Genomic DNA, 13,983 nt, shown 5'->3' on the forward strand with positions numbered 1-13,983 from the left:
AAAAGACTGTCAAAAAATGAGTTTTTGGCCAACAAGGCCTTCGTTGGAGGTAGAACAAACAAACATGCACATGCACCAACAACTCACACCCACATGACCGCAGATTCTGCCTGCTGAGGTCACACTTAACACATTGTGGTCTGCCTCAGCAGTCAGAGACTGCAGTTGCATGAGCACGCGCACACGTGTGTGTGTGTGTGTGTGTGTGTGTGTGTGTGTGTGTGTGTGTGTGTGTGTGTGTGGTGGGAGGGGGGAGGGGGCATCACGGTACCTCAGCAGATGGGGTTCCTGGAGTGGGGGGTGTAAGGGAATCCGTCAGTGGAGTACTATCTTATTTTCTTCTTCGATCCTAACATACCTGTCTCTGTTTCATTTTCTTACTTCTCAAGTAGGAGTACCATAGCTATCTACCCCCTGTCTATATGCAAAGTTCATATTGCAGGATTTCTTTATAGTCTATATAGTAGAATTTACAAACTACAACGTTAGGATTACACTGGTTGTTATTTCACATGACGACGACAGTGGCTACTCTCGTGACACGGCACAAGATGATTATTGAGGACGTAACTGATGGTTTTTGTTAACTTGTGTAGTAATTTGATATGTTGTGGGTGGGTTTCTGTTTACCTTTTTTAGGGGTGGTGTGGGATTTGTTTGCATTACACATCTCGCACATGCCCGCACACACACGTTTGGCATGACCACATACTTATACCCACCTAAAAACTATGCACAAAGAAAGTTGATTTAGGGATATTCTTTTGTTAGACTTGTCACTATCAAAGGGAGGAGGAATAAGATGCAGTGTCATATTAATAAGCTTGATACAGAAATGACGAGACAACACTTTGGAGGAAAAGGAGTTTTGGAGGGATGAAAATAGACAGGAGAACTCGTAGTGGAAAAGTGGGAAATAGCTGGAGTTTCATGGAGGGTACAGCCGTAAGATGAGGTAAAGTGAAAGGGAAGAAATACTGAAGTACTAAATAACGTAGTAGAAAAGCAGGGTGAGGTACTTAAAATTGGGAGTTATGGGGAAGTAATCCCCAAAGAAAGCAACTTATGCCAGTTCGGGTGGAACCAAGGAAGGAAGGATTCCAACCATTTCAGAGGAAAGAAGAGGTACATCACACCGACTGGGCCTACTAAATTAGAGGAAAAGAGTACTGAATCCCCAGAAAGATAGCCTTGAAGAAGGGAAAAATTGTTAAGGGTAATAATTGTGAAGAAAAGGAATAAAGACACTGCGTAAGGGAGCATCTCCTGCAAACTGGATAATAAATTGAGAAAGTAAAAATCAGGTAAATCTGTAGCTTACAATAAGTATTTGAGTGGCTGCATAATCGGATGTGTGATCTTAATTTGTGTGTAACAATTGCTTCCTGCAAAGGCAAGAATAGAAATTAATGGAATCAATGGTTAAAAGAGCTGGAAGTGTTCTGAAACAAAGCAATGTAATTATTGTTCACTCTGTGTAATTATCATTCACTCTGTGCCACTTTGATAGCCAAAGTAGAGGCGCTATTAAAAACAAAACAATAGAGTTAATGAAAATTCGAGTTAGAGGATATATATGTTTGTATTGATCGATCGTTAAATGTAAGACCACAATGTCGTTTCTCTTTGCGGAGGGATATGTAGTGATTTTTGTCATTCAAGGTACGGCATGAATCTCGAATATCAAATATAGAACTCAGAGCAGAGATGTGCATGATCGCGATTAGTTTGTAAACATCGGGCCACATACTGTGTGAAAGTATTACTCAACAGGTGTGGAGTATGCCTGCTGGAGAGCATTTGTAATCTCTGTGGAACAAGGAGGAGTTAAGGAGCTGTTGTGCCATGGAAGATCTCTGGCACCAAGGAAGGTGAATATGATGCGTATAAGCAATTGTTGTTTTATACTACTCAGAAACATGTTAATGAGAGGTCTATGAGGAAGTAATATGAGTTGGTTCTGGGAGTGGTAACTTCCCATGTACCATATAGCCTTTTAGGGAAGTTCATGACGATATGCAGAGTTAATTGGAACCAATCTACACATTATTTAAGTAGAGAAGAGTGTTTTGTTTTATAGCAACTTCACTTTTAGAAATATTCACAGATGAAAAAAGTTTAATGCCTAAGAAGAACAGGGCACAGCATAGCTGGACCCTGGAATAAATCACAAGGGTTGAAAGGCTGACTCTCTACACCAATCTAGTAAGGGAGTGTTAGATGTAAGTTGCAGGGAGTAATAGGTCTAGAACAGATGCTGCTCAAGCAGTCAAAACATCACCATGCAACCTGAACACAGTAATCATCAGCCACTAATAAACACCCCAATGATGTACTCAGTCTCTAAATATCCTACTTGTTTTAAAAGGTACTTCATGGGAGGGGATCAGAAAATCCTCCTCTGTTTATACCAATCCCTTGGCTGATCAAAAATGGAATATGGATGTTTCTGATAATGATAGAAGCTGAAGAAATAAATTAAAATTTGTGCCATGGCCAGGACTTGAACCCGGATCTCCTACTTACAAGGAAAACTCCCCATTGCACCCCGCACAGATTTAGTGGTAAGTTGGCCAATTGGATAATCTGTCAAAAACTGAACACAAATGAAGCATGAAAATAGGAAGGTGGTGTACTGAACTGTGAGAAAGAGGAGAAAATTAGAAACACTGTGAACAGTCCAAATTTAATATGTGCTATATCGAGCAATGTTAACGACTGTTATGTCATCGTTGTGTGGGCATGGCTTTGAACTGCGATGGGGGGAGATCCGGGTTCAAATCTCACTCCCTTCCAAATTTTTGTTCCCCCAAAATTATGAACTTTCCGTCCAGTCATTGACATGTCTGTTCGTTGTATTCAAATTTATATATGTGCCGTGACCTAATGTCAGTTTGCAACAGCGACCTGTAACGAAGGGACCTTCAGACATACATACCGCCTATTTGTTCTAAGCAGGTACCATATGTTATGCCACTTGTGTTCCATTTTGGAAGTTTTGGCTCTTGAATTCCTTTGTTGTAACATAGATCACACCTGTTTATGTGTTGTTTTCATTTATGTGAGAGGTCTATGTGGTCTCTCACCTCGTGTCACTATTCATCACATTTGATTGCGACTCGTATTTTGATGGGCTATCCAATGGGCCAACTTACCACTAATTCTGAGGCGAGTGCGATGGAAAGTTTATCTTGTTAGTAGGCAGATGTGGTAGCCATGGCACCTCCATAGCAGTATAGGTAACACAGCTTGAATCATAGAGCTTATGACTTGACTTCACTGACCATGGTTTCTTAACAGGACTAATACCTACCTCTGTAGTTGACTGGTTCAGGGTATTTAATTCTTCTTCTATTGATGCAAACTCTGCAGCATGGGAGGCTTCACCTTGTTCAGATATTATCATTGTTGTTATTCTGTCAAAACATTTACAACACAAAAAGTCTGTTTTTTTTGTCTTATATATTACTCTTTTTATGGATATGCAAATAGCACACTTCACTCTCCTGTGGCCCCAGTCAGAAGATGTTTCAAATAGTCCTTTCCACAAAACACACTGCAACTGTGTGAACTGGCAAATTCCTCATGAAAACACAGAACTCACTGGATGGTCTCAGATTTCTTAAAAGCCTCTTCAGTAAACAAATAACATTGAACGACAACAATACAGAAGCCTGCAATGAACAACGACGTCAAAGAAACCTACAAGAAACTACAACAAAATGTAAGAAATACCTGCAACAATGAAAATGAAAAGAAATAACTGCAACAAAGACAATAGAAATAAATATTGTAACAAAGAAATTAGTAAGAAACAACTTCAGTGAAGACATACATGAAAGTTGAAAGAAAATGATTTTTTAAAATAAAACCTGTCCAACTTAAGAGGAAGCTCTCCTTAGCAGAGAATATAGTGCTACATGGTAATAATCAACAGCAAAAACTTTTCTGGTTTGGCATTTTTGCAAAAAAAAAAAAAAAAGTTTCTGTAAGTTATAAAAAGAAGTTCGAAAGGCGACAGTAAGAGAACTTTGACAGAAAGGTCCAAATGGATGATAGCATTGTAATCATAAAGCAATTATCTTTCAAATACAAAAAACTCTAACAAAATATCTAGAACTGTTACAGATATAGGGGACCTACAGCATTTTAAAAATATTTCCGAAATTCGCATCTCCAAAATAGTGTTCGCAGTGTTTTCTTTGGAGGCCTGTATCTCGGGGCATGAATTTTTTTGAAGAAAACCAAAGTATACGTGTTTGTTACTTACTCCTGAATTTTAACATAGGCTAAATTCAATAACATCCGAGACTATGAAGGTAACCCCCCTGCCTAAAGTGATACGGATTATGCCTAAAGAGAAACTGGTAAAACCGGCCTTGGGAAAGATCAGTTTCGATTCCTAAGAAATGTAGGAGCACGGGAGGCAGTACGGACCCTACAACTTATGTTAGAAGACAGGTTAAGGAAAGGAAAGGCAAACCTACGTTTATAGCATTTGTAGACTTAGATAAAGTTTTTGACTGTTGACTTAGATACTCTCTTTGAAATTCTGAAGGTAGCAGGGGTAAAATGTAGTGAGAAAAAGGCTATTTACAACTTTCACAGAAATCAGATGGCAGAGTCGACAAATATGAAAGGGAAGCAGTGGTTGAGAAGGGAATGAGACAGGGTTGTAACATATCCCTGCTGTTATTTAATCTGTACCTTGAGCAAGCAGTAAAGGAACCAAAAGAAAAATTTAGAGTAGGAATTAAAGTTCAGGGAGAAGAAATAAAAACTTTGAGGTTTGTCGATGACATTCTAATTCTGTCGGAGTTAGTTATGGACTGGAAGAGCAGTTGAATAGACTGGATAGTGTCCTGAAAGGAGGATATAAGATGAACACCAACAAAAGTAATATAAGATGAACACCAACAAAAGTAAAACCAGAATAATGAAATGTAGCCGAATTAAATTGGGTGGTACTGAGGGATTTAGACTAGGAAACAATACACTTAATGTGTAGATTAGTTTCGTTTCTTGGGAAGCAAAATAACTCATGATGGCTGAAGTAGGGAGGATATAAAACATAGACTGGCAGTGGCAAGAAAAGGAATTTATTAACATCGAATACAGAGGTAAGTGTTAGGAAGTATTTTCTGAAAGCATATGTCTGGACCAAAGTCATGTATGGAAGTGAAATATAGCTGCGAAACAGTTTACACAAAAAGATAACAGAAGCTTCTGAAATGTGGTGCTACGGAAGAATGCTGAAAATTAGGTGGGTAGATCAAGTGTGTGGAAATACTGAAAAGAATTGGAGAGAGAAGAAATTTATGGCACAATGTGAGCAGAAAAAGGGATTTGTTGATGGACCGCATTCTGTGGTGTCAAAGGATCACCAGTCTAGTATTGAAGGGAAGTGTGGGGCTTGAAAATCGTAGAGGGGGACCAAGAGAAGAATACTGTGAGCAGGTTTAGAAGGATGCAAGTTGCAGTAATTATCTGGAGATAGACAAGCATGCACCAAATAGAATAGCATGGAGAGCTCCAACACCAGTCTTTCGACTGAAGACAACAACAACAACAGCAACAACAATAACAATGTAAGTGTTAGGGAGTCTTTTCTGAAGACATTTGTGTAGAGCGAAGCCTTGCACAAAAACGAAAGGTAAACAATAGGCAGTCCAGACAAGAAAAGAATAGAAGCTTTTGAAATGTGGTGTTATAGAACTATGATGAAGATTAAAGAGCAGATTGAATAAATAATGAGCAGACACTGAAATAAGTTGGTGAGAAAAAAATGTGCGACACAACTTGACTAAAAGAAAGGATAGAGCGATAGGATACGTTCTGAGGCATCAAGGAAGGTAAAAATTGCAGATGGTTACCTAGGCATGCATATGGGAAGCAGGTTCAAAAGGATGTAGGTTGCTGTATTTGATAAAGAAATTTGCACTGGGTAGACTAGCATGAAGAGCTGCACGAAACCAGTCTTCAGACGGAAAACCTCATCAAAAACACAGTGGATTGATCTGCAGGAAAACAGAATTTGGTTTGGTTGCTAAATTTCTGCCATACAGGTTCTACGTATTTACATTGAAGAGAAATGCTGGGTCATGACATGTTTCTTTTTTCTGCAAAATGCATTTCTTGTACATAGCAGCAGAAGGGGACTATTAAGTATGGTCTCATGAATTTATTGAAAATGAAATTTTTGTATGTTGGGAATGTCAGTAAAATAAAAAGCAGTTTCTGTCAGGTTTCCTTGATGTAAAAGGGAAGAAACAGTATGCCAATACATTTGGGTTCAATAATATGGAGGTTTGTTTCCCTACAGACCAAGCAAGAACAAAAATTTAATTCTTGCACTATTGGTTCATAATGATGATGCTATTGATCAGTCATTTTCTACAGTTGGAAAAAAGTGGTATTGATACTGCAAATCAAACTCTATTTAAAGCATGAGCCTAGTAACCAAATGCTGGTCAGTTATCATCAACTTTACTGTGTCAGATGTAGGTGGCATTAATTCCCAGGTTATTTACATGAAATATGAAGAAGCTGCATAGAAATGTATTTGTAAAAATGTTGGCCCAGCATCTGATTCTTGCAGAGCTACACCAAAGAAATTTGTCTTTCACTTTTAATTCACAAATCTTGTAAATTGTAAGTCGGAGGTGAAGTGAACTTACATTGATTAGTGTATTCTCTATGCTGTTGAGATTTACACAATTTGGTTATATGCTTCTTCTTCTTCTGCCATGACTATTACTCGTTTTTGATGGTGAATACAATAATGATTTTTATCGGACTTCCTCTTCAGGTGCAGGCAGCTACAGTGACATGACATTAGCATAATGCACGGAAGAAAAGAAAACTTTTTTGGTTTTGCACTAAAAAGAACTCTCACACTTCATACTTTCATAAAAATTATTGTTCAGGTAACAAAATGTCTAGTACACACTTCTGACATGAATACATCTTCTCCCCACGAGAACTAAAGTCAAAGTCCATAAAAAAAAATTGAATGGAGTTTCCATCATTTGTCATTCGCCTTCCGGCGTAGCAAAATTCATCTTTGCCGATGCTTACAGTGGCCGCGCTAGTGTTTATTATCATAGGTAATAACTTTTATCGTACCGTGTCGGGGCTTTTCCTTATGTATCTAATTGCAATTCTTTTGGTAATTGTAAGGGAGTGTGTAGCATATAAGTCCCATACAACTGAAGTTTATTGTTTCGTGTTTAGTAAAATTTATGTAATGAAAACTTAAAAAACTGTTTGGCAGTGGTTTAACAAATATATATAATATATTAAAATCCAGTTTTATGTTCGTGTCTATAAACCCTGTGCTCCCTGAAGGTCACTATTACATTTACAATACTAAAATGAAAAGTCTGAGGTAATAGACAATTTTGCAGTCTGTGCCTGAGTGCTTGGCTTCAGGAGTCTCTGTTTCATTCCTTAAGAAAGGTTACAAATATTGGCCATTCCTCAGATGTATGTATTACAAACTGCGGCCTCTGTTGACAACAACCTACATTTGTCTGCAACCGAAAAGTCTCAGTTACAATACACAGTCCGGTGCAGAATTTTATCTTACGAACCAAAGACTTACTGTGAATCTAGTTAGCATTGTGCTTTGCAGTAAATTACCCCTATCAGTTCATGAAAACAGTAATACATTTAGGAATAAAGTTAAGAACACACACTCATTTCATACAGCCAACGAATATCTAAAGGCAGTTGCTTATTAACTCCACTTGAATGTTTATTATACTTACTGTTATTGTTATATTTCATGTTACTTCAAATGTGGCAGTGTTACTAAATTGTACTGAGTAAGTTGACATGCACATTACTTAATTTTTATTGAGCTGAGCTATGTATTATTATTTTATGTAACCATATGTCTCTGTCAATTTTTGTATTTCTGTGTACACAACAGATCCTATATCTTTTGTACATTTTACAATGTAAGATTCTTGCAACCAAAATAAAAAAATAAAAATATGTGAGTAACATAATAAAATGTCAATTATGTGTTAAAGGATATATGTTTTGTTGTACACAACAGTAAGGAGAGGCGGGCTACATGGTGTTTCGGCAACTGTCATTGTAGGAAAGCAGTACAGGAGCAGAAATGATTAGCGAACAAATTAATACAGTAAACAAAGGATTCATTTAACTTGCACTGTATGTCTCCAAATGTACAAAGACACATTACAAATAATGCAGCAAGCAATAGAGTCCAGCTCATACAATAGCAACAGTGATGACACACACAGTACTGAAAAAACAAATGACTAGGTGAAGTCAGCACAACATCACATATCAAAGAGGCCCCTAGTGCGAGAGGTTGTGTGGCTGCTGCCAGGCCTCCTCAGAGGGCACTCATATTCCAAAGTCACTTCAGGTGTGGTGCACGGACATACTCCATTGGGTCCACTGGATCTTGCACGATCATTATCAGCATCTGACGAAAACATCCAGTTCTGTTGCCAACTTAAAGATGCCGATAGAGTGATATCAATATGTGATATCATGTGTTTAAAAGTCCACAGGTGATAACAGACTGCAAAGTAAAGATTGATTGGGTGACAAGAAATGTAGACATATGTTCAGAAAAAATAGAATACGTTGAGCGAGTAGAGATAGGATGTTCATATGCACAGGACATTTACGTTAGTATATTTTGCAGAAATGATTAGCCTTTAAATCATGTTGGCCCGTGGGTTCAAGATCAGCATCAGAGTTGAAGCACAATACTACGTACTATTGAAACGTGCTTGCGGCTTTTGCTGTTGCCGAAAATAATGGATCAGTGCGACTTCAGAAGATGTGCAGGATGCCTTACAGATGTATGCACGAACCGCATCATGAAATAAGTGACTTTGAAAGATGTTGCATAATTGGCATGAGAGCATGTGATCCAGCCATCTGGGAAATTGCTGCTTGTGTGGGATGAAGTGCTTCAGCAGTGCAGTGGATATGTACAAAATGGTTCACGGAAGGCCATAGAATATGATGAGATGGGTCAGGTCACACTGCCCAGACCACCCTCCCCGAGAAGATCGACGCCTCATCCAAATGGCATTGCAGCAAAGATCTGCATCCTCCTTGCCTGTGGTTTAACAGTAGAACGGTGTAACACATCCTACTGTATCAGGGGTGACATTCCGTTGCAGTCTGCCATGGCGTGGGTTATGTGCACATTGTCCACATCTCAGCCTACCTTTGACGAATGTGCAGAAATATGCTAGATGGCAGTGGTGTATGGAACGATGTCACTGGGGACAGGAACGGCCCCAGACAGTGTTTTCAGATGAATCCTGGTTCTGTTTGTTTGAAAATGTTGGCCGCTTTTTGGTTCACCGCAGACAGGGGGAGCGGCGCCACAGTAACTACATCTGCACAAGACATACAGTGCCAACTGGAGGCCTTGTGGTGTGGGGTGCTATTGGATGTGAACACAACTCACAGTTGGTGTGTGTCTAGGGCACTGTGAGCAGTGTGACAAATGTGACAGACATCCTGTGACCCGTAGCTGTACCTTTTCTGCACAACACTCCAGATGCCATTTTTCAGCAAGACAGTGCATGACCAAATGTTGCAGCATGAACACATGCCTTCTTGGTGTTGCAGGATGTCATCCTTTTGCCCTGCCCTCCCATATCACCAGACTCGTTGCCAATCTAAAAGTGTATAATATGTGAAAATGACGGTGCAGCACTGTGATTCAGTGCCAGCCACCACAGGTGAACTTTGGAACCAGGTGAATGCAGCATGGATGGCTATACCACTGGACGCCATTCATGTTGCGCCGATGCCATCACACATGTGGAACAAGTTATCAGGGCCCATGGCTGACCGTATGCATAGACAACAGGACACATGCTGAACCGAGGTCACTGAAATGCTAATAATTTCTGCAGATCATACTAATGTACATGTTCAGTGAATATGAACATCCTATCTCTAGTCATTCAAGGTGTCCGCTTTTTCTGAACATTACTGTATGTATGATCAGTAATGTATTAATTTTTGTTTAGGAGCTCTGACAGTCAGTAATTTCTTCTTTCAGGTGTTTCAGTTGTGAACGATGCTACCTGATATAATACGTTTTGAAAAAACTGCTGAAGATCGACGCTTGGAGTATATTAATATTCTTTGTAATGATCCTGGACCAGTTTCATCCTCTCAGATTGAACATGAATGGCACTACTATATTGAGGCAGTACTGGAGCCAACAGGCTGGCAAGCAGTGTGGAAATTATCACTGAGAGAATGTGATGATCTGCATGTGCCATTTCCAATGGCAGCATTTGTTGTGGTGAGTAAGATGTGACAAACTGTTTTAATTGGATCCAACATACTGTTTTTCCTGTTTGGGGGCTTTGTTTTGTGTGCCTTTCCTGCCAGGATGGTCTTACAGTGCCCACCCGACCCTACTATTTTGATAATGCACTGTAATCACATTCACAGAGTACTGTCAAAAATGCCAAAGATCTGCAAATTTTCATGAGATGTGCAAACATGGGGCAATGTGTGCGTGTTATGGCTCAAGATAGCACTCTTCACCCAGGACCTAGTTGGGTACACGTCTGTTCTTGAATAGAGACCATTCTGTCCTCACTATTGGAGATAAATTGCATAGGCTGTGCCCTGGTATTGTAAATCAGACTATACTGGAACAACTTCAATTATTTATTGCACAAGAACCAAACATTGTACAGAAGAGAAACCCAGAATTGTTAGTAACATGCTGGATTTATCAGTAGGTGCGCTTGCTGCTGGGATACATAAAATATGTCTTGCAACTGCAGCCAGGCCTGGCAGGTCTGTTTCATATCTGCTCCATCACTTTAAAATGTCATCATCACCTCCGGGGTGCATTAAAATGTAGAGATCTACTTCATCTGCTGCGGATGATCTGTAGTTCCTCCATTCCTTGAAATGCTCTCTCTTTCTGGGTGTGATGACACAGTACTTGAAGGATCTGTGATGATAAACAAAAGAGACAAGTATACAGAACTGATGTGGAAATCATCGAAACATTCCCGTAAAAACAAGGTGTTTTATGTTAATGAAATATTATACCAATTATAACATTCTCGTTTCTCTATAATACGCTATCCACTAACTATGCAAAAACTATTATGTTAATGATTGCATGCTGTACCTGCGTAAGTAATTTGTAGCATTTTGCTAAGAATTTCCTGCTTTTCATTTATTTCAAGCATATTAAGATCATGGAAAGACGCCCATAGAAACGTAGCAATTTTATGTCTGGAAGTGATCGCAATCTTCTCACAAACGAAAGTCAGGGCTCAGTTTTTAATCCTTTGTACCTCCTGTTAAAAAATACGTATCTGTTAGTACACATCAATTATGCTAGTTAATTATAAATCTATCGAGTATCATAATGAAACAGTGCTTTTAACTGCAGTTATTACTCACCTGACAGTCAGCCTCATTGACACTGCAAATTTGTTGCAGTTTGTGAAACCAAAGAACAACTAACTGGATTGTCAGTTCTTTTTCGCCTTCTAATTTATCTGTGGCCTCTTTAAATGCTCTCAGAAAATGCACAGTTTTTCCTGCAAGCTCATTATCATATACTTGCAATCTGTAAGCGGAGTCCTGTTCTGTCAGCAAAGCAGCAACTTCGTTATACTGAGTGTGTGAGGATTCCAGCATAGTGTACAAGCTGTTCCATTGTGTGCAGACCTCTTGTTTCAACGATGGTTTCAAAGACGAGCAGAGGCCACTTTTCTTAATGTACCGTACAGTGCATTTAGCGATGTTCGGGGCATGATTTAACAAGAAGTTATCTTCATTGAAAGTGTGGCTAAGTGCTGTGTTTATACAGTGACCAGTACAAGGAATTCTTTCATGATTTTCCAAAGCCTTAATTATATTGGCACCCTGGTTGGAGACAAAAACAAAACTGTGCAACATGTCCGGAGAAATGCCCCAATCAGCCCATGTTGTTGTTGTTGTTGTTGTTGTGGTCTTCAGCCCTGAGACTGGTTTGATGCAGCTCTTCATGCTACTCTATCCTGTGCAAGCTTCTTCATCTCCCAGTACTTACTGAAACCTACATCCTTCTGAATCTGCTTAGTGTATTCATCTCTTAGTCTCCCTCTATGATTTTTACCCTCCATGATGCCCTCCAATGCTAAATTTGTGACCCCTTGATGCCTCAGAACATGTCCTACCAACCGGTCCCTTCTTCTAGTCAAGTTGTGCCACAAACTTCTCTTCTTCCCAATCCTATTCAATACCTCCTCATTAGTTATATGATCTACCCACCTAAACTTCAGCATTCTTCTGTATCACCATATTTTGTAAGCTTCTATTCTCTTCTTGTCCAAACTATTTATCGTCAATGTTTCACTTCCATATATGGATACACTCCAACAATTACTTTTAGAAATGACTTCCTGACACATACTCGATGTTAACAAATTTCTCTTCTTCAGAAACCCTTTCCTTGCCATTGCCAGTCTGCATTTATATCCTCTCTATTTTGACCCTCATCAGTTATTTTGCTCCCCAAATAGCAAAACTCCTTTACTACTTTAAGAGTCTCATTTCCTGATCTAATTCCCTCAGCATCACCCGACTTAATTCGACTACATTCCATTATCCTCATTTTGCTTTTGTTGATGTTCATCTTATATCCTCCTTTCAAGACCCTGTCCATTCCATTCAACTGCTCTTCCAAGTCCTTTGCTGTCTCTGACAGAATTACAATGTCATAGGCGAACCTCAAAGTTTTTATTTCTTCTCCCTGGATTTTAATACCTACTCTGAATTTTTCTTTTGTTTCCTTTACTGCTTGCTCAATATACGGATTGAATAACATCGGGGAGAGGCTACAACCCTGTCTCACTCCCTTCCCAACCACTGCTTCCCTTTCATGTCCCTCGACTCTTACAACTGCCATCTGCTTTCTGTACAATTGTAAATAGCCTTTCGCTCCCTGTATTTTACCACTGCCACCTTTAGAATTTGAAAGAAAGTATTCCAGTCAACATTGTCAAAAGCTTTCTCTGCGTCTACAAATGCTAGAAATGTAGGTTTGCCTTTCCTTAATCTTTCTTCTAAGATAAGGCGTAAGGTTAGTATTGCCTCACGTGTTCCAGCATTTCTACGGAATCCACACTGATCTTCCCCGAGGTCGGCTTCTACCAGTTTTTCCATTTGTCTGTAAAGAATTTCGCGTTAGTATTTTGCAGCTGTGACTTGTTAAACTGATAGTTCGGTAATTTTCACACCTGTCGACACCTGCTTTCTTTGGGATTGGAATTATTGTATTCTTCTTGAAGTCTGAGGGTATTTCGCCTGTCTCATACATCTTGATCACCAGATGGTAGAGTTTTGTCAGGACTGGCTCTCCCAAGGTCGTCAGTAGTTCTAATGGAATGTTGTCTACTCCCGGGGCCTTGTTTTGACTCAGGTCTTTCAGTGATCTGTCAAACTCTTTACGCAGTATAGTATCTCCCATTTCATCTTCATCTACATCCTCTTCCATTTCTATAATATTGTCCTCAATTACATCACCCTTGTATAGACCCTCTATATACTCCTTCCACCTATCTACTTTCCTTTCTTTGCTTAGAACTGGGTTTCCACCTGAGCTCTTGATATTCATACAAGTGGCTCTCTTTTCTCCAAAGTCCACGTCTGCCCCTGGGAAAGTCTTACAATTTAAAACCTGGCTCCTAAATCTCTGTCTTACCATTATTTAATCTATCTGATACCTTCTAGTATCTTCAGGATTCTTCCATGTATACAACCTTCTTTTATGATTCTTGAACCAAGTGTTCGCTATGATTAAGTTATGCTCTGTGCAAAATTCTACCAGACGGCTTCCTCTTTCATTTCTCTCCCCCAATCCATATTCACCCACTATATTTCCTTCGCTCCCTTTTCCTACCCTCGAATTCCAGTCACCCATGACTATTAAATTTTTGTCTCCCTTCACTACCT

General features: G+C 39.3%; 1 protein-coding gene across 4 annotated transcripts in view; it reads left to right on the top strand.

Annotated features, from left to right (window-relative positions):
• The window catches only part of LOC126481379 (protein nessun dorma-like), a 228,823-nt gene that overhangs the window by 28,304 nt on the left and 186,536 nt on the right, over positions 1 to 13,983 (top strand). For 2 of the 4 annotated variants that reach the window (XM_050105091.1, XM_050105089.1), the window contains exon 2: positions 10,070 to 10,318. The exons of 1 other annotated variant lie outside the window; for it this stretch is intronic. In XM_050105091.1, the coding sequence (XP_049961048.1) occupies positions 10,088 to 10,318 (231 nt within the window). In that variant the 5' untranslated portion in view covers positions 10,070 to 10,087. Of the gene's footprint in view, positions 1 to 1,854; positions 1,872 to 10,069; positions 10,319 to 13,983 lie in introns of those variants that run through there. One more of the 4 variants, XM_050105090.1, reaches the window with a different exon arrangement.

This window comes from Schistocerca serialis, chromosome 5 (genome assembly GCF_023864345.2).
Source record: "Schistocerca serialis cubense isolate TAMUIC-IGC-003099 chromosome 5, iqSchSeri2.2, whole genome shotgun sequence".
NCBI lineage: Eukaryota > Metazoa > Arthropoda > Insecta > Orthoptera > Acrididae > Schistocerca > Schistocerca serialis.